At 56.3% G+C, this 19,841-nt stretch overlaps 1 protein-coding gene and 1 pseudogene across 1 annotated transcript; one reads left to right on the top strand and one right to left on the bottom strand.

Annotated features, from left to right (window-relative positions):
* The first annotated feature begins 253 nt into the window (after positions 1-253).
* Positions 254-19,841, top strand: part of LOC105994947 — a 175,189-nt pseudogene continuing 155,601 nt past the window's right edge.
* Kcnmb1 (potassium channel subfamily M regulatory beta subunit 1) lies at positions 11,134-16,363 on the bottom strand. Its single transcript, XM_013028638.1, has 4 exons — positions 16,328-16,363; positions 13,843-14,000; positions 12,514-12,685; positions 11,134-11,403 (listed from the first exon to the last, which is right to left on the bottom strand). The coding sequence occupies exons 2-4, from the start codon at positions 13,974-13,976 to the stop codon at positions 11,134-11,136; spliced, it is 576 nt and encodes a 191-aa protein (XP_012884092.1). The 5' UTR covers positions 13,977-14,000; positions 16,328-16,363.

The following is a 19,841-nucleotide window of genomic DNA, read 5'->3' as shown; positions in this document are numbered from 1 at the left end:
GCCCCGGCCCGGCGCCCCGCGTCCTCCCCGCGTCCCCCCTCCCGGGGTGAGCGCCGACTGGACAGCGGGAGGCGACGGGAGGAGGGAGGGAGGGAGCCCGCCTCCCTCCGACGCCGGGCGCAGAAGCTGGACCTGCTGCAGAGGCGCCGCGCTGTGCTGTGCTGAGCCCGGAGCTAGGCTCTCTGGGGCTCCCCCAGGCAGGCTCCCCGGTCCAGGGACCTGCGAAGCCATCATCATCTCCGGCTGCCCCGGGCAGGGCCCGGCTGCTTTCCGTCACCATGAGCGGCTGCTCCAAACGATGCAGGCTCGGGTTCGTGAAATTTGCCCAGACCATCTTCAAGCTCATCACCGGGACCCTCAGCAAAGGTAGGGAGACTGGCTGCGAACCTCCTTTCCCGCTTGGATGCGTCCTGACTCCCGTGTGGCCTTTGTGTGGCGGCCAGTGTGGCTGTTCTGGTGTACCAGAGTTCCAGGGGCGGCTGGAATTCTAGGATGCTGACCACCTGGGTCCTGGTTCTGGGCAGGCGGGCACCCTGTCTGGGAGCTCAGCCCACTGTAATTGCCTGGGACTTTGGAACAGGGGTTGCCGGTGTGTGGCTGATTGGCTGCAGGCAGAGGAACAGAGCCCTTGTCAGAGCGCTAGAAGTGCCTTAGCATGACTGGAGTTTCACGAAGTTATCCACAGAGAGTTGTGTGGTGTTGATAAGAGAGATTTGATGCGTGAACGGTGAGTCATTCTGCGGATCAGATACTGCTTGAGGGGGACCGGCAGGAGGTGGCCCAGGGCTGGAACCGGCCTCGCACTGGTGAGTCCACAGTTCAGATCAGCTCTGCTTTTGAGTGCCAAGAGCTTGTTTTGGTGGAGTTCCAGGCCTTGTGTTTCTGGATGCCATGCCTGGTCTGTTTCCGTGGGTGTCTATAATTCCACATTGCTACTCGTGTCAGTGTCACTGTCCCTGCTTCTCCAAACTGCCGTGACAGACAGTTTGCAGGATTGTCTGGCCCAGAGGCTGGGGAGCAGAATCAGGGACAAGTGTGCATCCTTAGCCCCACACGGGCCGACAGCCCCTGGCCAGAAGGCAGTTAACTTCTTAGGGTCCCCACTGCAGCATCTGTGCTGGGGAACGTGGGCAAACTTTCTAGAGTTGCATTTATAGAGTGACTAGTAGCATTATGTGGTTCCAATAGCTGAAAAAAAGTCTTTAAATATTCATGGCCTCTTTCTGGAAAGATGAGTCCTTTGGGGGGGCGGGGATGGAGAGAGGGGAAAGGCACTGGAAATGTGAGGCCAAATATTCAGGAAGGAGGACCACAAACTCCTCACTGGCATTTCATAAACTTGCAATGGAAGAGGATACGGGTGCCAGCCGTGGTGATGGGACCCAGGTCCCCAGCTGCCCAGTGTCCCAGGGTAAATACAGTGGCAGACATGGGTGGGAAGTGGTGAGATTCCTCTTATTTCCTTTTCCAAATTGCTGATGTTTCCCTACTACCTTCCTGAAGGCGGAACTCCCCCCGCCAGGACACCCAGGACCCTGATGTTCACAGTCAGAATGCCTGGTCAGGTCACCCCAGGCCTGGCACGGGGGCACAGGAGGGGAGGGGAACACAGCAGCAGAGCTCCCCCCGCCAGGACACCCAGGACCCTGATGTTCACAGTCAGAATGCCTGGTCAGGTCACCGCAGGCCTGGCATGGGGGCACAGGAGGGGAGGGGAACACAGCAGCAGAGCTCCCCCCACCAGGACACCCAGGACCCTGATGTTCACGGTCAGAATGCCTGGTCAGGTCACCGCAGGCCTGGCATGGGGGCACAGGAGGGGAGGGGAACACAGCAGCAGAGCTCCCCCCGCCAGGACACCCAGGACCCTGATGTTCACGGTCAGAATGCCTGGTCAGGTCACCGCAGGCCTGGCATGGGGGCACAGGAGGGGAGGGGAACACAGCAGCAGAGCTCCCAGCCAGGGGCTTCACTTCCCAAAGGGAGCAGAACATAGATTTCACAGTGCAATTCTGTATGGATACCAAGACCTTGAGAGGGTGACATCCTGTCCCAGACTCACTTCCCAGAAAGCACTCCGGCCTGAATGGAGCAAAAGCTGGGTCTCAGCCCTGATCTGCTACCTGGGAAAGCCACATCACAGTTCCAAGGGTCCAGGGCAATTAGAACTAGAAACCTTGGTGGAGTGTGCTGCATTGACTCTGTCAGGAGACAGGCCACAGGCAGTGAGGGGCAGGGGTCTGCAGATGCCAGTGGTGGCACAGACCTGTCCCCTGCAGGGCTCTTTGGTTTTGCTGAGTGCAGGTGTGTCTGTGCACTCGAGGCAGCAACGGCAGAGAGCGATTGCAGAAGAATGTTATGCAACAGGGGAAGAGTGAGTGAGTCTGCTAAGGAAGGCACGCAAAAAAGTTTGTGTTTGCGTGCGGGCAAGAGACACAGGGAGTCAGCTAGATGGCCACTTGAACAGAGGAGCCTGAGCATATTTTTTCTACCTATTTGTCTATGTTCATTCACTCATGTATTTCCTGAGTTCCTCCCGTGTGCTCCAGACAGTGGACATGGGGGTGAATGTGGAGTGTGCAGTCTGGTGAGTCCACCCGGACGTCCTGCTGAGTGCTGAGATGAAGGGAAACCCGGGCCCCTGAGCACAGAGCCCAGGTCCTGGGGCAGACCAAGGAGTCTGTGAGCTGAGATGGGAGGAGGCAGGGCTGGCGGGGGAAGAAGGCTGCGCTGGTGGAGACAGCCACTTTGGAATGGAGGCCCCTACAGCAAAGCAGGAGGACAGGGTGCTCAGAATCCCAGAGAGGGGAAGGAGTGGCCACCTGTCCTGCCTCCGACCCGCTCCGGGGCCGGGTTTTCTGTGGGCAGGCGCCAGGGGAAGAGAATATCCTAACTGCATCTGTGCCGTTCGCCTCTACTCCACAGAGAGAACCATGTGTTACTCTGCCTTGGCTCTGTGCCAGGCACGGACAGGGTACCTGGTGCCCTGCCTCACCCAGGTGCTTGTGAAATATTTGCTAAGGGGCTGGGAAGGTGGCTCAGTGATAGAGTGCTTACCTAGCATATGTGAGGCCCTGGGTTCGATTCCTCAGCACCAACCACATATGCCAATAATAATAATTAAATACTGGCTTAGGTCAGTGACAATGCAGGAGCGGGGCTAGTCCTGCAGTGGGAGGCGAGAAAGGTCTGCGGAAGCCTAGAGGATGCTTTGCCATGTGCACCCCACCCCCACCCCCACCCCAGGTGGATGTGGAAGCCACCCTTTATGGACACATTGACCACTTACTGATTGCTAGCCTCTGTTGTGATTTCACTGATGCATTCATCATTCATGGCACTGCGTTCTAGATTTGCAGAGACCCAGTCTCGAGAGGAGGGTTTGCAGGGCTAAGGATGGCACGTCCCCCGCCCCCTCTTCCCCTTTCTGTCCTGGGAATAAGTTATTTCTCACCAGCTTTGGGAATTTCTGGGACACAAGGGAGGCTCCAGACGACTCTCTGTGCTGTTCTGCCGGCTGCCTGCCCATGGTCACCTCTCCCTGACTCTGGGGGCCCTGGGGTACCAGGAAGGCTCTGGTCCACCCTCTCGGCCCTGCCTGTCTCTGGACAGCAACCCAAGATATTGCTGGCATCAAGATGCCCCCTCGGTGGCCTGCTGCATGGGTGAAGTCCCCCCGTGCAGAGATGAGGTCCCCGCAGGTGTCTCCTACCCCTGACAGTTTGTGACCGCGTGACCCCTGTGAGACCCTGGTGTGAGAGCCCGTGTTCCCCACACCCTCGAGCTCTGTGAGCCGAGGCGACGTACCTGTGATTACTCGCGCAGAACGGCTGGTGTGGAGCCCAGCCCAGAGGAGGCGCCTCGCGATGTGTGCAGTGAGTGAAGCCCGGCGTGGGGCAGACACCAGCCTGGACGCTGAGGCCCTGTGCAGCACCTGCCCCACACATGAGCAACCACAGGAGCTCTGTCTGAGGACGGAGGAAGCCACCTTACGCCTCTGGCGAGTTCATCAGAACTGTGAACCAGCAGGACTGTTCAGGGAAGCCGCCTGCCATGCCGGGGTAGTGACAGATTCCAGAGGGTAGCGTGTTTGGGGTGCAGGAAAGAGCACCAGAGGCCAAGGTTGTATGATAGCCACACCCCTCTCTTTGTCAGGAGAGGTTTGCCCAAGGGGCTCTCCCCCAGATCTCCCATCCTCAGCAAGGCAGCTGCAAGAAGCTCTCCTCATGAGGAGATGCTCAGAGTTAGGGCCCTAGGCACGTGCAGGTGAAATGTGGAGGTGCATACTAGGGGTGTGCGTCGATCCCACAGCATAACCAGCCTGCCCATCTCCTGCAGTAGCCCATCACTCCCTGATTCATTTGAGCTGGCCAGATGCTCTCTGGGGTCTTCATAGGCCTGTGGCAGTGGAAGAGGGGGAAGCTGGATTCCCAGCATGTGCCAAGTTGCCCTTCTCTGCTACTCCTCCCTACCCCCACCTCTCTCTTTTTCTTTCTCCTAGATAACCCTAATTCCAGGCAGGAATAATTTGTTCAGGGCTGTTTTTCCTGGCACTGGTGTGCAGACATCTTATTAACTTCAGGACCACGGGGGAGCGGCTAGTTTGTTCCAAATTAAAAGTAGCTAGAAATAGGCCCCTTGGCAGGTGTGGGGGAGGTATGTACTGTGATACCATAGCACAGAGAGGAGCAGAGCAAGCAAGGTCCTTCTCAGTCTTCGCAGGCCCCCCACCTTCCCTAGTCTCCTCTGTGTTACAGAATTTCCCCACATCCCAAGCCCCAGTGTCCTCCCCAAGGGGAGAAGTGGTGGTGTGAAGTAGCTATGGAAGGAAGCAGGTGTTAGGAAAGAAGTCTCAGCTCTGGGGCCAGATTTGCACGAGATCCTGCTGGCTGTGGTAAGCAAGCCACTTTCCATCCTAGGTCCCTGTCCTCATACAGTGGGTCCCATCATGCCCACATCGGGGGCACTGGGGCCGGGAGAAGATGGGGCACAGCCCCGGCACTTACGGTCAACCAGGAGAAGTCTCCTCCTCTCCTGGGCCTCAGCTGGAAGGGATGAGGCCGAACTGAACAACATGGGCTGTGTGGGGCAGCTCTTCTTCCTGTTCCAGTTTACATGTGCTGCTGCACCTCCCGGCCTGTCTGCACAGCACTCATTCGCGTGATGTAGTTGTCTGTGTGTTCATCTACATCCACCCTGTGGGAATGTGAGCCTGGATGCTCTTTCACCCTGTGGGAATGGTCCATGGTGCTTCAGGCACCTAACCCTGGGGATTTAGAGCCACCAGGTGCTTTTCCTGGCAGGCAGCCTTGGGGTGGGTGGTCATTGCTCCTCCGGGGGACTCCTGGTGCTCTGTTCTGAATTACTATGCTGAGACTGACAAGTGGCCAGAGTGATTGTCACAAGATGAGTGCAAGCAAGGTTTGTTCTGCTCTGCCCTGGGTGGCCTTGGGCAGCAGCCCCCATCCCCATTCACACAGCTGGCCTTACAATGCCCCTGCAGACAACATATCGGTCAGGTGAAGCCAGCGTTCTTCCCAGTGTCCATCTGCTCCCCATCCTGAAGGGCACGAAGTGGGGTCCGGCATCTGAGGGTCCCCCAGGGAGCAGAGGAGGTCTTTTCATGGGAGGAAGAAGATGAGAACCCTACACAGGGTGCCCAAGCCAGCTGAGAGAAGCCCATTTGCACTGTAAAGCTCCCCCATATCCAAGACCTCCAGTCTGAGGCAGAAGAGGGCAGGAGGCGCTGAAGACAAAGCCAACCCCGGACCTCTGACTGAAGCCAGGATTACATCTGTGTTCCTAGAATGCAAACAGCGGAGGTAGAGTCAGGCCTAGCCTCAAACCCTCGTCTTCACCTTTGCACCTGTCTTACTCCTTTGGGTTACTCTAACAGAACACCATGGTCTAGATGGCTCATAAACAGCAGCAGCTCCTTCTCCACAATGCTGGAGGTGTGAGTCCCACAAAGGGGTGGCAGCTATTTGGGTTCTGTTGAGGACTCTCCCTATTTTATCGAGGTCACCTTTCCCTGATGTGTTTTCCCGGGAGGAAGTTGATGAGCTGGCTACCCAATCTCTTGTCTAAGGCCACCTCCCATTCATGAGTGTCTTGCCTAACCTCTTGTGTAAGGCCACCTCCCATTCATGGGTGTTCTGTCTTCATGCCGTAGGCTAGGCCCCTTCTAAGTGTCTACATCCAACACCAGCATGGAGGAAGTCAGAGGGGAAGGAGAGGGGACAAGCATCCCATCCCATTGATCAAGTGGCTTCTCTTCTCTGGGCAACTGTGTCTTTATCTCTAAAACTGGGAACTGCGGGTTTCAAAGGTCCCTTCCAGATTTCGAGTTCTGAGGTTTAATAGCCATACTTTCAGCAATAATCAAGCACCTGCTGTATACAAAATATGTCTCTAAGCACTCTGTGCTCACTATTTTATTTAACACACTCAAGAGCCCCAGATGTGGAGAGCTCTCATGGCCCCATTTTCAGAGACAGAGAACTGCAATGCAGAGAGAAGACTGCTATGATTTGGCTAGGAAGGGTTACCCCATGTGTTAAAGGCTAGGTCCCTCCGGGATGGATGGATTTAATCATTGAGAGATGATTGGGTCTTAAGGGCTCTGACCTTATCAGTGGATTAACCTGATAACTGAGTCATGCTGGGGTTGTGTTGTTGGGAGGTGGTTGAAACTCTCGTAGAGAGAGGCTCATTGGAGGAATGCCTTCAGAGAAGAATCCCTTCTTCTGTCTCTGCTCCCTGGCTGCCATAAGGTGAGCAACCTTTCCTTTGTCACGTCTTCTGCCTTGATGCTTGGTGCCTCACTGCAGGTCTGAGAGCAACACAGAAGCCAGCTCGGGAGAGCATGAGCCAAAGTAGTCCTCTCTTCCTTCAAGCTGTCTTCTTGAGCATTGTCACAGCAATGGAAAAGTGGCTACTCTAAAAGGTCCGGCTGGAGCCATCAGCCAACAAGAGACAGGCAAAAGTGGAAGCTGGGGCTCTCTGCTGCCTCATCTAGGGCTCATCCCCCACGCCACTTCGCATACATCCTTTCTGATTCTAAATTCAGATCTGGAGAAGGTAATGAAGACAAAGCCAATTCCTTCCTAATTTGGCCAACTGGCTACCCGCTGTTGTGTCAGAGATCAAGCTGCCAAGACCTCAGTCCGACCTGGGAAGCACAGCTGAGGGCCTCCGAAGCCTGACCTCACTCCCGACTCCCCAGAGCCTTGCCCGCAGGTCCCCTTCTCCCACCAACACCACGTCCTGCGTCGTGCGTCGTGTGGAGGAGCTGTGGCTTCTGAGTGTTTTCCTTGTTCTATTCTCTCTGTGCCTCTGTCCCTGAGCTGCTAGAACACGGCCAGTCCCCTGGGTGTGGCTCATGGCTCTGCCTGCACAGAGGAGTGGCCGGTGCACACAGGAAACCTGCAGTGACGGTTGACACAGTGCTGTGCACCTGAGTGAGGCACCCTGGGCTCCCCGCCCTGCTGTGGATACGGGCACCCTGTGGTTGGCGTGGAAATGCAATTTAATTTCCAATTAAGCCTGGTTTCTGGGCCAAGGGATTTGCCTGTCTCACAGTGGGAAGATGAATCCCGCCAGATCTGCTGTCAGGACAGGTGATGGTTCTCCCGTGAAGTTGACTTCCAAGGAAACTAGCCCTGCACCCCCGGGATGGTGGGCAGGGCAGGGACGCAGTCCCATTGGCAGCCTTGCTCTTCCCCATGAATTCAGAGTGCTTGAGAGCACTGGGGAAAGTACACAGGAGCCAGTGGGAGAGGGGTGGGGTGGCTGAAAGGTCACGCTTGAGCTGGTTCATTCAGCAGTCCCGTCAGGACCACTGTGGATGGGGTGTGCTGGCCCCCGGCGGCCTTGGATGTAGACTGGAGAGAGCAGACTCAGGCAGATGGTTAGCCTGGACACTGCCCTCATTACAGGTGTTTAGACTTGGCATATCAAACACCTACTGATGCATCACAGGGGCAGTCCAGGGTCATCTGAGAGCCTAGGCTCTGCAAGAAGGCCCATGGGGTCATCAGACAAGGCTTTTGCCCCTGGGAACAGCTGAAAGAGTGAGGTTCACAGTGGTTAGTCTGAAGCCATACCGGCTAGATTTAAATTCCTGCTTTCCTATTGGATGGCTGGATTTAACCCCTGCTCTCCTATTGGATGGCTGGATTTAACCCCTGCTCTCTTATTGGATGGCTGTGTTTAAATCCCAGCTGTACCAAGGCTGACTCCTGGGCTGTCCCTGTGCCTCAGTTGTCCATCTATGAAATGGAGATGCCAGCAGTAACCTTGGGGGAGGATACTAAATGAGTGCCAAATGAGCCATATGTGGAAAGCCTTGGCCTAGATCCCAGCACACAGGTTCTCAACAAATGTTAGTTCTTAATACTGTTAAGGACGACAGGGTCCTGCACAGGGAGTGATTAGCAAAATGTACCCCAAAATGGAAAGATTACATGATGCACATTACCATGTAAGAGAGACAGAGGAGCGCGTGTGGGTTCTTCTCTGGCAATACTTCTGAAACCAGATAGAGGTGCTTTTTCCTGCTGATAGTAACCAGCTTTGACACTGAGAGGCGCCTTACAATTTAATTCAACTTTGACACTGCCCACAGATAGGGGCACAGTCCCACCATGGGGTGCTCCGTGACCCCTCTTCTGCCCAGCTTCCCTCCCCTTCCAGGTCCAGCAGGTCCCTAGAATGAGCCACAAGATCTGTAAACATATTACTATTACAATAGCCCCTCTTTGCTTTGGGAATCTGTCCCCAGAGTCCAGCAGATTCTTGAGACTAGATGATGGCAAACCTGAGACAGGCTGGGCTTTTCCATATGTGGGTGAATATAAATATGTGTGTTCTGTGAAAGCTTAACTTGTGAATTAGTCAAGCAAGCGATGAACAGTAAACTAATAAAGTAGAGCAATTATAAAAATCTACTGTGACAAAAGTCAAGTGGGTGTAGTCTGTCTCTCCGCACCCTTCTTTCCCCGTGTGGGATGACAGGGTCTGGGTGTGGGGTGTGGTGATGTGAGTGCCATGCTCTAGTGCTGGTTACTGTGTACCTGCTGCTTGAGTGCCAGCTCTTGTTTCCATGACTGTCGGTCGCAAGGCCGCTGTTCCCTGGCGAGGTGTGGGTGGTGGATAGCCAGGAGGACATGCTGATGAAGCGTGATTCACCAATCTGGTGAGATGGGGCAGGGCGGCAGGAGGTTTTCTCACAGCTCAGAATGGCGTGAAATTCAAAACTTAATCAGGTGCTTACCTGCAGAATTCAAAATTTCTGGACCACAATTCAAAAAGTGCAGAAAGCAAAACCCTGTCTAAGGTGAACTACTGCACTGGTTTCCTATAAAGGATGAAACTCAAGAGTGTGGAAATGCAGATGTGTACCTGGAGGGGTGCGGAGCATGCGTGGATGGGGCTTTTGTGGGGAACGTGGCATTGCTGTTGGCCACCTCTGCCTGCACTTAGCTTCCAGCCCCGTAGAGGTTGTGTTGAAAACATAGCTCCAGGCGAACTTCCTTCCGTGTGTCCTAGTCCGTTATCCATTACTATACTGGAGTACTTCAGATTGAGAAATGTATAAAGGAAAATTGATTGCTTGTAGTTCTGGAGGCCTGTGGGTCCCAGGGCCTGCATCTGCATCTGATGAGCAGCTTGCGCTGCGTCAGGCAGACATGGAGAACAGCATGGCATGGAGATGGAGCGTGTGAGCGGCTCAGGTGCCTTCCCCTTTCCCTACAAAGTCACGGTGCCATTCGGGGCCCCTCCGAGAGGCCCCACTCCATGAGCATGTGCATTTGGTGTTACGTTCCCAATACACAAACGCATGGAAGACACATGACAACTATGGCAAAATGCAGTTACTACTGCTTTATTAATTACAAGCAATACATAATTTTCCTATTGCTGAAAATTGACTTAAAAAATTAAAGCAAACGGGGGCTAAAAAAAAAGACCACCATCCCCGGTTGATCCTTGTGTGCTTTGGTTTATTTCCTCACAGCCCTTGGTTGTTTTACCTATGGAGCCCCTGGTACGAGCAGGGTACCAGCAGGACCTGCATCCATGGATCCAACCAACTGCAGGTTAATAATATTTAGGGGAAAACTGCATCTTTGTTGAATGTGGACAGGCTTTCTTGTCATTAGACCCCAAGTAATACAGTATTTGCGGGCATTTAGGTTGCATTGTGTTGCACGACCTAACGTATATGGGAGCGTGTCCATGGGTGCAATGCAGATACTGCAGCATCTTATGTGAGTGGGTGTGATGCAGATACTGCAGCATTTTACACAAGTGGGTGTGATGCAGATACTGCAGCATTTTACACAAGGGGGTGCAATGAAGATACTGCAGCATTTTACACAAGTGGGTGTGATGCAGATACTGCAGCATTTTACATGAGTGAACAAAGTGCAAATGCCACAGTATTTTACATGCAGGCATGCAGTACAAATACTGCATCCTTTTACATGAGTGGGCATGATGCAACTACTGTGGCATTTTATGTGTGTGGATGTAAAACCAATACTGCAGATTTTTATGTGCATGGGTGCAATGCAGTTACTGCAGCATTTTACGTGAATGAATGAATGAAGTGGAAATGCCACCACTTACATGAGTCAATGCGGTGGAAACAACATTTTATGTGATGGCTTGGTGTTTGTTGGGCCTTGGCAGTAAACCTCTGCAGACAGAGACAATAGTATCTTTACATGCTGAGATAAAAGCAGTGTCCTTTCAAGAAGAGCCCTAGAAATGGGAGCTGCTATTGTGTCTGTGGGGCTGGGTTTACCAAGGATGGCTGCCTGGGTGGGAACACAGGCACCGTGGTGACAGTCCCGGTCCTTCGTGGGATAGGCCGTGACAGAAGAGGTAACGGATGGGAACCACTGAGCGAGGACGGGCTGTCCCTGTGTCCTCGGAGCCACAGGGGCCACTGCACATTACTGAGTAGGAAATGACATAGCAAAGAGATTTCCCAAAGGCCAACCTGCAGCAGAAGGCAGGACAGATTGGAGGGGAGACTGAAGGCAGGGAGAAGGCAAGCGCACACACGGGAAGAGTGCTTCCCGGCCCCTGTGACGGGCGTGTGTGTGGTGGCGTGGTGTGGGATGGTCATTTCTGGGCTGCCAGGATGGAGAGGGACCGGTTGAGCTTCACCATGGCAATAATGAGGAGACCCCCTGTCAGCAGAAAAGTGGGCCAGAAGAGAGAGAAGAGAAGGGCCTGGGGCCCGTGGAGACGCTGGTATAGAACGCTGCTCCCGTTCTCCCGTGTCGTGGAGAAGCAGTGGAAAACATGGTGCTCGTGGAACCTGGCTCTCACCTTCTCCACGTCGGCCCGGGCCAGCTGGTAGTTGTCTAGGCTGCCGGGGATGTAGGAGCACTGTGGGGACAAGTCAGGTGCTGGGGGACTTGGATTCCTGGTTGCTCAGGCCCCGGGATGGAGGAAGGAAAGGCTGGCTGTGGAGTCAGCCTGGGCTGGAGTTGGGACTTGCGCGTGCACTCTGTGGTTCCAGAGGCTGCTGTGTTAGATGTGAGTGGGGACACTGGGACCGCTCAGCGTACCGCTGCCAACTGCACCAAGTCCTGGCTCTGCTTTTGTGGGCTGTGAAATCTGAGACAAATTGCTCCCCTTACTGAACCTTCATGCCTTCATTGTGTAAAAGGGCTAACAGCAGTAGCACCTAGAGGTGACTAAGGAGCTTTAAATGTGACCGTCCAAGGAGACCAGTGAACCCCCCACGCCTTACGGGACAGTTGCACTTTGTATTCAGACTCAGGGCACAAGCCCTATGCTCAGAGACCCACTGGCTCATGCATGAGACCCCAGCGAGGGAAGCAGATGAGGCAGGTGAGATTGGCAGGTGCCCAGGTGCCGGGGGGGGGGGGGAGCTGTCAGGGAGGGGCGGGGCCTGGCGGGAGCAGAGGACAGCCACATGCAGACGGCAGCCGCCACTCCCTCCCGACAGACAGCACGCGCCCTGCGCTCCAGGAGGCCAGGAGCAACCAGGCCAGCGACACATCAGAAGTCAGAAACCCCATTCCAAGGTGAGCTCTCCCAGTGAGACACTACCGGCCAGAGTTCCAATGGCAAACTCTTTGAGGCCTGATCCTGTGTGAGCCACAGGTCAGAGGTTGGCAGGCCAGGATTGACAGCTTGGGGTGGGCACACGCTTCGTTCTGGCTCTGGTCACTGTTACGAGGGTCCCCCGCCCTGTTCCGATGAGGCCCGGCTGGGGAGCTAAGCAGAGATGGCAGGGCAGAGAACCTGGTTCTCCCCCCCGTGTGAGAGGCTTCATGCTCACCACGCATGTGGTCCTCAGGTGTTTTCAGGGACGGTGCCCTGCCCGGCCTGCCTCAGGATGCCTGTAGAGCACCTCCCTGGAGAAGGCCAGAAATGCTGGCACTGTCCACGTGCTGGAGTCCGTGGACCACTGGCTCTGGCTGAGGCCTGGCCTCCTGTGGGACTTGGCTGACACAGTGAAAACGGTACCTGCTGGTTGCGGTCCCGGGTGTCCTCTGTGTGGTACAGCACGGCCCACCCGCCCACGGCAGACACGTTGACCCACAGGCACGGGTACTGGGGCACCTTCTTGCCCCCTAGCTCGTCCTGGTCCCAGATGCTGGTCTCAATGAGGTGGCAGGTGGATTCCTGGGTCCACACACTGCGGGGAACCACACATGTCTCAGCCTCGGGGTGACACACAAAACACCCAGTTTGGACCCCTGGTTCTCCAGGAGACTTAGAGAAATCCAGGGCCAGGACTCTCATCTGGTGCCAGCATCTAGCCCCTGGGCCTGGGGTGGGGTCACGGGAGCAGTTTCCGACCTGCTCGGGAGTTAAATACCACCTGTGTGATGGTTCTCACCCCCTGGCTTCACCGGGAGCTCCCACAAGGCTTGCCCGTGGAATCGGAATGGCTTGGGCCTGGCAGGGTTCAGAGGCCTCATGTGTAGCTAGGCCAGGATGGTCTTAGCCACAGCATCCTGGTCTCACACAAGGGTGCAAGAGGCTCAGATGTTCCCAGAGCTTTTCTGGGGCCACACAGCACGGAGGATAGGTTGGGAGGCTATGAATCTATCATTGTCCCTCCTAAAATCGATCAGATGTTGAAGGGACTTGGTGTGCACAGGGCGAGGACTTGCGGGAAGGAGGCTGATCTGGCTGTGACAGTGTGCCAGCAGCACTGGGCTGCTCTGAGACTCCAGCCTGGCAGGGCTCCAGGTTGTAAAACTCGAGGACAGCACAGGCCCCAGAGAGGCCAACAGGCTCATCACCCTGTAAACCGTGGTGTGAGTCTTCCTGGGGAGAGCACTCTCAGAGAGCAGAGGCCGACAGCAGCCAGACATGCCCAGAGGAGGATCCGAGACATACTCATGGGGCGGGTGGGGGCACCAGGTATTCCCAGAAATCCCAGAGCTCTTCTGTAAGAGCGAGGCCTCACAGGATCATGGAATAATCTCAAAGACTCCTGGACGGGGCTCCAGGGGGCAGATGGCAGCTCAGTGCAGACCCTTGCTGTCTATCAGCGAAGCCCCGACCGGAGCTGGTGGCCTCCCCATCCCGTGAGGCATCACTCACCTGGACAGGCCTTTCAGAGGGAGAGAGCTGTGCACACACATTTCTGTGCACCCACGATCACACACACTGCAGGGACTGCTGAGCCATGGCGGTGGCTTGACCTGTCACCACCGGTCCCAGGCCAGCAGGCCCCACGCCAGCCTACCCTCCCTGCTAGTGACGCTTGAGCCTGGGAATGAGCATTGTCTCAACCACTCTGGGGTGCCCAGGGAGAGTCGGGGGCTGGCTGGAGGTCAGTACCTTCGCTGGTAGAGAGGCAGCACCGTGGTACCCAGGATGTAGTAGGCGATAACCGCACACACCACCATGGTCACTCCCAGACAGAGCGCTCGCGTCTCTCCCCGCTTCTGGGCCATCACCAGCTTCTTCCCCATGGCTGTCTGGGGCAGCAGTCATTTCTAGGGCCACAGAGACAAGCAAGTGAGACGAGCCCAGCTATCAACAGTATTCCTGTTTGATCCCATAGGCGCCCCCGGCCCCCGTCTGCTCTGAGCATGCCTTCCGTCCTCCTCATTCTGCAGAAGGAGGCAGCCTGGGCCCTCCAGACATCTGCCTGTCATCCCAGGACCCGTGCATGCTGCTCGGTGTGACACCTGTGCAGGCGTGGTAGGAGTCCCCAGATGGGAGGCTGGCTTGGGTTTGATTTGAGAGTCCTTTAAGCAGGAGGCCAGTGAGGGAATACATAGAGGCTGGGGGATGGGGCAGCAAGGCAGGGGTGCTGGCAGCCACTGACCTAGAGCGGGCGAGGAGCAAGGGATCGTCCCCACAGCTCTGCAGCCCTGCAAGGGTCTTGGCAACCCTGTACGCTGGGCTTCAGAACTGTGGGATGCTGGCTTTCTGTTACTGGAGTCATGGAGTTTGTGCTCATTTGCTACAAGGGCTGCAGGAAATGGTGAGCAGCGGTGGGTGGTCACTCGCCCCTTTCCCTTTCTGTCTCCCCACTCAGCACTGCCCAAGGCCACTACTCCCCTGCACCAGCCCCTGGGCGCTGGACAGGGTGTAAACCGGACAGACCTTTTCAGGACAGGCCCCTGCAGCTAGGTGACCTGGGCCCACAGCGCTGCCACCGACCCCGCCTGCAGCTGGCCCTGCGTTCAGTCAGCTGCCCCGGGCCTCTGGGTAAGCTCTGAGGCTCGTTTAAGTGGTCAGGATCCAGCTCTGCCACAAGTGCAGGCGGAGGTTCCCCCGTTATAGGGAAGTCTGGCCTGACACCGGGGAGGCCGCCATTCACCCTGCCTGCTCCCAGTGCAAACACATGGCCTTTATGCATGGAGAGAGTTCTGGAGACAGGCTCTTGTCTGCAGAGAGCTTGCTTTCTGCTCAGGCTCTCTCCTAAGCTCTGGACTGAGCTCCTTGGCCCAGACAGCCTGGCCCGCCCCTTCCTTCACTGCCCTCAGAACCAGGCGTGGAGCTGCGCCCCTGCCTGTCCCTCTGCTTCTGACGCAGAGGTGAGAGGCGACCCAGTGACACTGGGGGCTGAGAGGCGGGGAGCCCCTCCTTTCCAACGGGGACATTGTGGGGTTGCGAGTGGGCAGAATTCCCCTGGAGGAGAAGACCTGTGCTTGCCTCCTTTCTGTCTGTTCCTACCAGGAGCACTCAGGGGGAGCAGTGGGGCCAGCTGGAGGGACCCAAGCTCACCCCATCTCCCCAAGCCGCAACTGGAAGTTAAGACTCATCGCTTAGAGTGAGAACCCCCAGACCTGGGGTCCGACAGGGAATGTCAGCAGTAACAGCACACTTCAGTTAGGACTCCAGGAACTTCCCAGTGTTGTGCGCCGCTAAGTGTCTCTGTGGAAAGGTGGCGAAGTACAGAGTGTGGTAGGCGGTCTGTGGAGAGGATCACGTGCATCCTCTTCCTTAGAAGGGCAGGAAATAGAGGCTTGGCGGGGCCTGGGGAAGGGGAGCTGGGGTCACAGACGTGCTCCCGTCCTGGGCCCCTGCTAGCCATCATGTGACTGAGATGGGAGAATCACAGCACCGGCCTCCAAGAGCTGTAGTAGAGACCATTACCCTCCCCCAACACACACACACACACACTCACACTCTCACACACACACACTCATATACACACATACTCACACATACATTCACTCACACACACATACACACTCTCACACTCACATACACACATATACACTCACATACACACTCACACATACACACTCACATACATACACTCACACACATACACACATACACTCACACACACATACACATACACTCACACACACATACACACACTCACATACACTCACACACATACACACACTCATATACACTCACACACACATACACACATACACTCACACATACACATACACTCACACACACATACACACACTCACACACTCATATACACTCACACACACATACACACACTCACACACACATACACACTCACACATACACTCACACACACACACGGGAGCAGCCAGCATTATTAACAGAGGGACCGGTGAGGTGGGGGCTGGCCATGCCTAGCCCTGTCCCAGGGCTGGTCCCGATCTCCACTTGCTGGTCACTGGATGCTGAGGGCCAGGCCAGTGAGCCCCTCGAGAGACGGGCTGACACCGGCCCAGACAGCCAGCCGCTCTGGAGCTCTGCTGAGCATCTGGAGGGGGAGGGGTCCCTGCAGGCTCTTCTCCCGGCCCTCCCCCCACCAGCCCCTCAGGTGTCACCAGCTCCAGCCCCCAGTTCCAGCGCTTAGACGCCCGCCTGTACTCACAGCCCGCTGCCTGTGGTCCCGCAAGCAGGTGGTTTCTTTCTGCCCGCCCTCACCCCCACCCCCACCCCCACCAGAGGCCTTGGAGCTCTGGCAGGAAGTTCGGCCTCCCTGGAGACACCCGGCTGGGCGGCTGCCTTGGGTCCCATCTGGGCAGAGGCTCCATGCCCAAACATGGACAGATCTGAGCTCACAGCCTCGGGACGCAGCTCTGCTGCAGGTACACAGCCCTACAGACGGCAGCTGCTGCTCCGGCCTCTGCACCTGCAGTTCCAGACTCTGTCAGGCAGCCCCAGCAGCAAAACTGGCACCCTGGACCAGACCACCCTGGCATATTTGGACATGATTCTTCACTCGGTCTTTGTGGGTTGGCAGGGACACCAGGGATGGGAAGTGGTTTTCCTTATGTGTGCATGGGAAGAAGAAGGAGACAAAGCTGAAGGTGAAGGGTTAGGCTGGTCATGAATCCTGGTATTCCTGTAGCCGAGACCTTCTTCCTCTGGGTGCTGTGTGACCCTGGGAAAGTGCTGGCCCCTCTCTGGGCCTTTATTTTCTCATTGGTACTCTTGGTGCTTTCAGACCTTACTTTGGCCGGGCGCCGGTGACTCACGCCTGTAATCCTAGCTGTTCAAGAGTCTGAGATCTGAGGACTGTGGTTCAAAGCCAGCCTGGCGAGAAGTCCCTGCAAGACATTCATAGCCAATTAACCACCAAAAAAGTGGAGGTGGAGCTGTGGTTCTAAGTGGTAGAGTACTGGCCTTGAGCAAAGGAGCTCAGGGACAGCGCCCAGGCCCCGAGTTCAGGCCCCATGTTTTCTTGGGCAAGGATAGTGTTGAGGGTAGGGTGGGGATTCCGGGCGCTTCCTTGGAAGGACGGCTGAGCCAAAGCAGGGAGCGGGGCGCTGCCCAGGCTGCCGCCGCTGGTGCAGCCTCCTCCTCCTGGAAGAGCCACCAGGGGCCTCAGAAACCTGACTAGCCCGGCTCTCCCCGTGGAGGTCACCGCGGGGGGTTGTGAGACTGGCTGCGTGGTGAATGGTGTACCTGAAGGCACCTTCCACCTCTGCCAGGGCAGGCTGCCTGCCCGCCTGCTTTATAGAGGGTAATCACTGGGCTCTCCAGCCACCCTGCCCTGAGTCAGCCCCGAACTGGAGATCATTCAGCTAAGACCAGGAGCGGGGTTTGGCTTTGTGTTTGTTTTGAGAAGTGATAGTCCCTAAAGCTACCTGCGATCGTGAGTCTCAGAGAAGGAGCCTCCCTGTGCTGGAGGAGGGGCGGCCATGTCTCTCCCTCCTCCTGGGTGGAGCTCTTCAGCGCCCTGAGGCTGGATGCTGTGATGGTGGTGCAGGCTCTCTGGCTGGCTCCGTACCCCAGCTCAGCTCTGAGCTCTGACTGCTCCGGCAAAGCTGAGCACACTGCCAGGGGCTGTGCCCGGCTGCAAGCACAGGGCTGGGTGGATTTTGCTGTCTGTAAGGCTCTGAGTGAGGAGGGTGAGGGGACTGGCACTCAGCCAGCATCTCTTCACGATACCCTGATTCCGGGACCATGAGAATAGGGTGACTCATGACAACCGTGCCGAAGACTCATGGGGGTGGCCTTACGTGGGGCTCAGGGCTGGGTGGTCTAGTTGAGATGCAGCCTCTCACCGTGCCTCAGTCTTTTACCTCTAAAATGGAGACTAATGCATCCCCATCCGTACTGGCCCGTGGCTGAAGCCTGGAACACCAGCAAGCACTAAGAACTGGACCCTTGTCAGCTGTTTAACTGCCGGATTTGCAGAGAGCCAACATGGAACCCATTCCTCCACGCTCTGGTCTAAGCTCCAGGGTAACCACCAGACACACAGACACAGCCCGTAGGGGTTGCAGACACCCAGCACCCCCGCCCCCCCCCGCCTTTCCACCCAGCCTCGAAGGCTTGCCTTGTGCAGACGTGGCTGTCAGGAGAGAGGGGACAGACCAGCTCACCTGTGTCCTTGCCCTGAAACAGAACAGAAAAGCTGGCGTTTTCTGTTTGGACCAGTGTTTAAATAGGCCTGTGGAAAGGGAACGGCAGCTGCCTCCCAGGCCAAGCGTGGGGCCCAGGGTCAGGTAGGATTCATAAGAATGCTATAAATACAAACAACGGCCCATCCCTGTGGGCAGAGGGCTCTGGGAGGGAGCGGGAGAGAATGAAATTAGGATGGGAAAATGCAAATTGTTTGGGTGGAGATGCAGAGGGACAACGTAATGGAGTCTGACTGTGTCGGCCAGCGGGGCTTGAGGTTGGCTCAGAACAGGCGCCCAGGAAGCCAGGACAGAAGAGGCAAAGCCCTGCCAGTGGCATGCACTGCTGTCCTGGCGTGGCCCACAGCAGCACCTGGCAGATTCTCTCACACACACACACCCCCGTCAAAGAATCTGAACTAAGACCCCTCTGTCGCAGACTCGGAAAGGTCCTGCGATTTCAGACCCGCTCTGCTGCCTCCCAGGAGCTAGCCATGAGTGCCATGGGCCCAGCCCATGACAGCGAAGGACCAGGAGTCAGTGGGAGGAGTGGCTGGAGGGCTCCCTGGGCCTCTGCCCTGCCCCTCCCCCAGAGCCTCCTTCCATGGGTGCTGACCCGGCCCGCCACGTCGCTCAGCCTCCTGGGCTTTCCAGATGGTGTCTGTCAGAGAAGCAAGCAGCCTGTGGGGTGATAGCAGGACAGCAAGGGTGGCAGCCACGGGGTAAGTGGAAGGACCCTAGCCCCCAGGCTGGGGAGCAGCTTGTCCCCTGGGCCGGGCAGCCAGGAGGTCGCTGAGGTCCAAGAAGCCAGAGGTGAATTCAGGGAGGATCCGGCAAACACTCCAAGAAAAAGGAGAAAGGAAATGCGGCAGCAGGTGTCGGAAGTGGCCTCCATCCAACATATCAGCCCTTTGGTCCAGAAGCCCCACTTTGGAGAGATCAGAGACATATTCTAAAGAACGAGCAAACATGGGACGCTGTCAGGCTGGGCATGGAAAACAGGGGTCACATTCCAAGGTTCCGGGGAGCCCCCGACACCGAGTGTGCCAAACCCTCTATCCGTTCTTTTTCCTTTCCCTAGGCCAAGCTCAGTTTGTAGCGAGGCACGCTAAGAGATCACGGGATCTAACATCTTAGCCTTCTCTGCGTAAGATGCTTTCTTTCCTTACCGAGTGAGGATGCACTTTGCACCACATCTGAGTGACTCTTGGGCTTGGAGGCTGGTGTTATGTGGAGTAAAGGTTAGATGAACACAGCTTGTGCTGCCATGACAGTAGAACGGAGAGCCAGGATGGGTCCAGGGTGAGCAGCAGGCGTGTGGGGACACTGGACGGGGGACGGTCTGCATCTGAAGTCTAGTGTGAGGCACAAGATTTCCTCATGAAATGGAGAGCTGGCAGCAGGCCTGGGCGGGGCCCTGGTCTCCTCCCGGGCCTGCATCTGGAGCGGCTGACACCTGCTGGCCCCTGCTGGCTGGGGCAGGAGGCACAGTGCACTTTCCAGTTGCTCTCTTGGAGTCATTTCCTGCCATAATGA

This window comes from Dipodomys ordii, unplaced genomic scaffold (genome assembly GCF_000151885.1).
Source record: "Dipodomys ordii isolate 6190 unplaced genomic scaffold, Dord_2.0 Scaffold112, whole genome shotgun sequence".
NCBI classification, from domain to species: domain Eukaryota; kingdom Metazoa; phylum Chordata; class Mammalia; order Rodentia; family Heteromyidae; genus Dipodomys; species Dipodomys ordii.
Note: the sequence above shows the minus strand (reverse complement) of the source record. Positions and strands in the feature narration are given on the sequence as shown.

Excerpts from the sequence above, each read along its gene's own strand:
- Kcnmb1 (XM_013028638.1), bottom strand. The coding sequence starts at position 13,976 with ATGGGGAAGAAGCTGGTGATGGCCCAGAAGCGGGGAGAGACGCGAGCG. Across the intron at positions 12,686-13,842 it reads CTGCCTCTCTACCAGCGAAG|TGTGTGGACCCAGGAATCCA; the intron begins GTACTGACCTCC and ends GGTTCCCCGCAG. Across the intron at positions 11,404-12,513 it reads CCCGGGACCGCAACCAGCAG|TGCTCCTACATCCCCGGCAG; the intron begins GTACCGTTTTCA and ends TTGTCCCCACAG.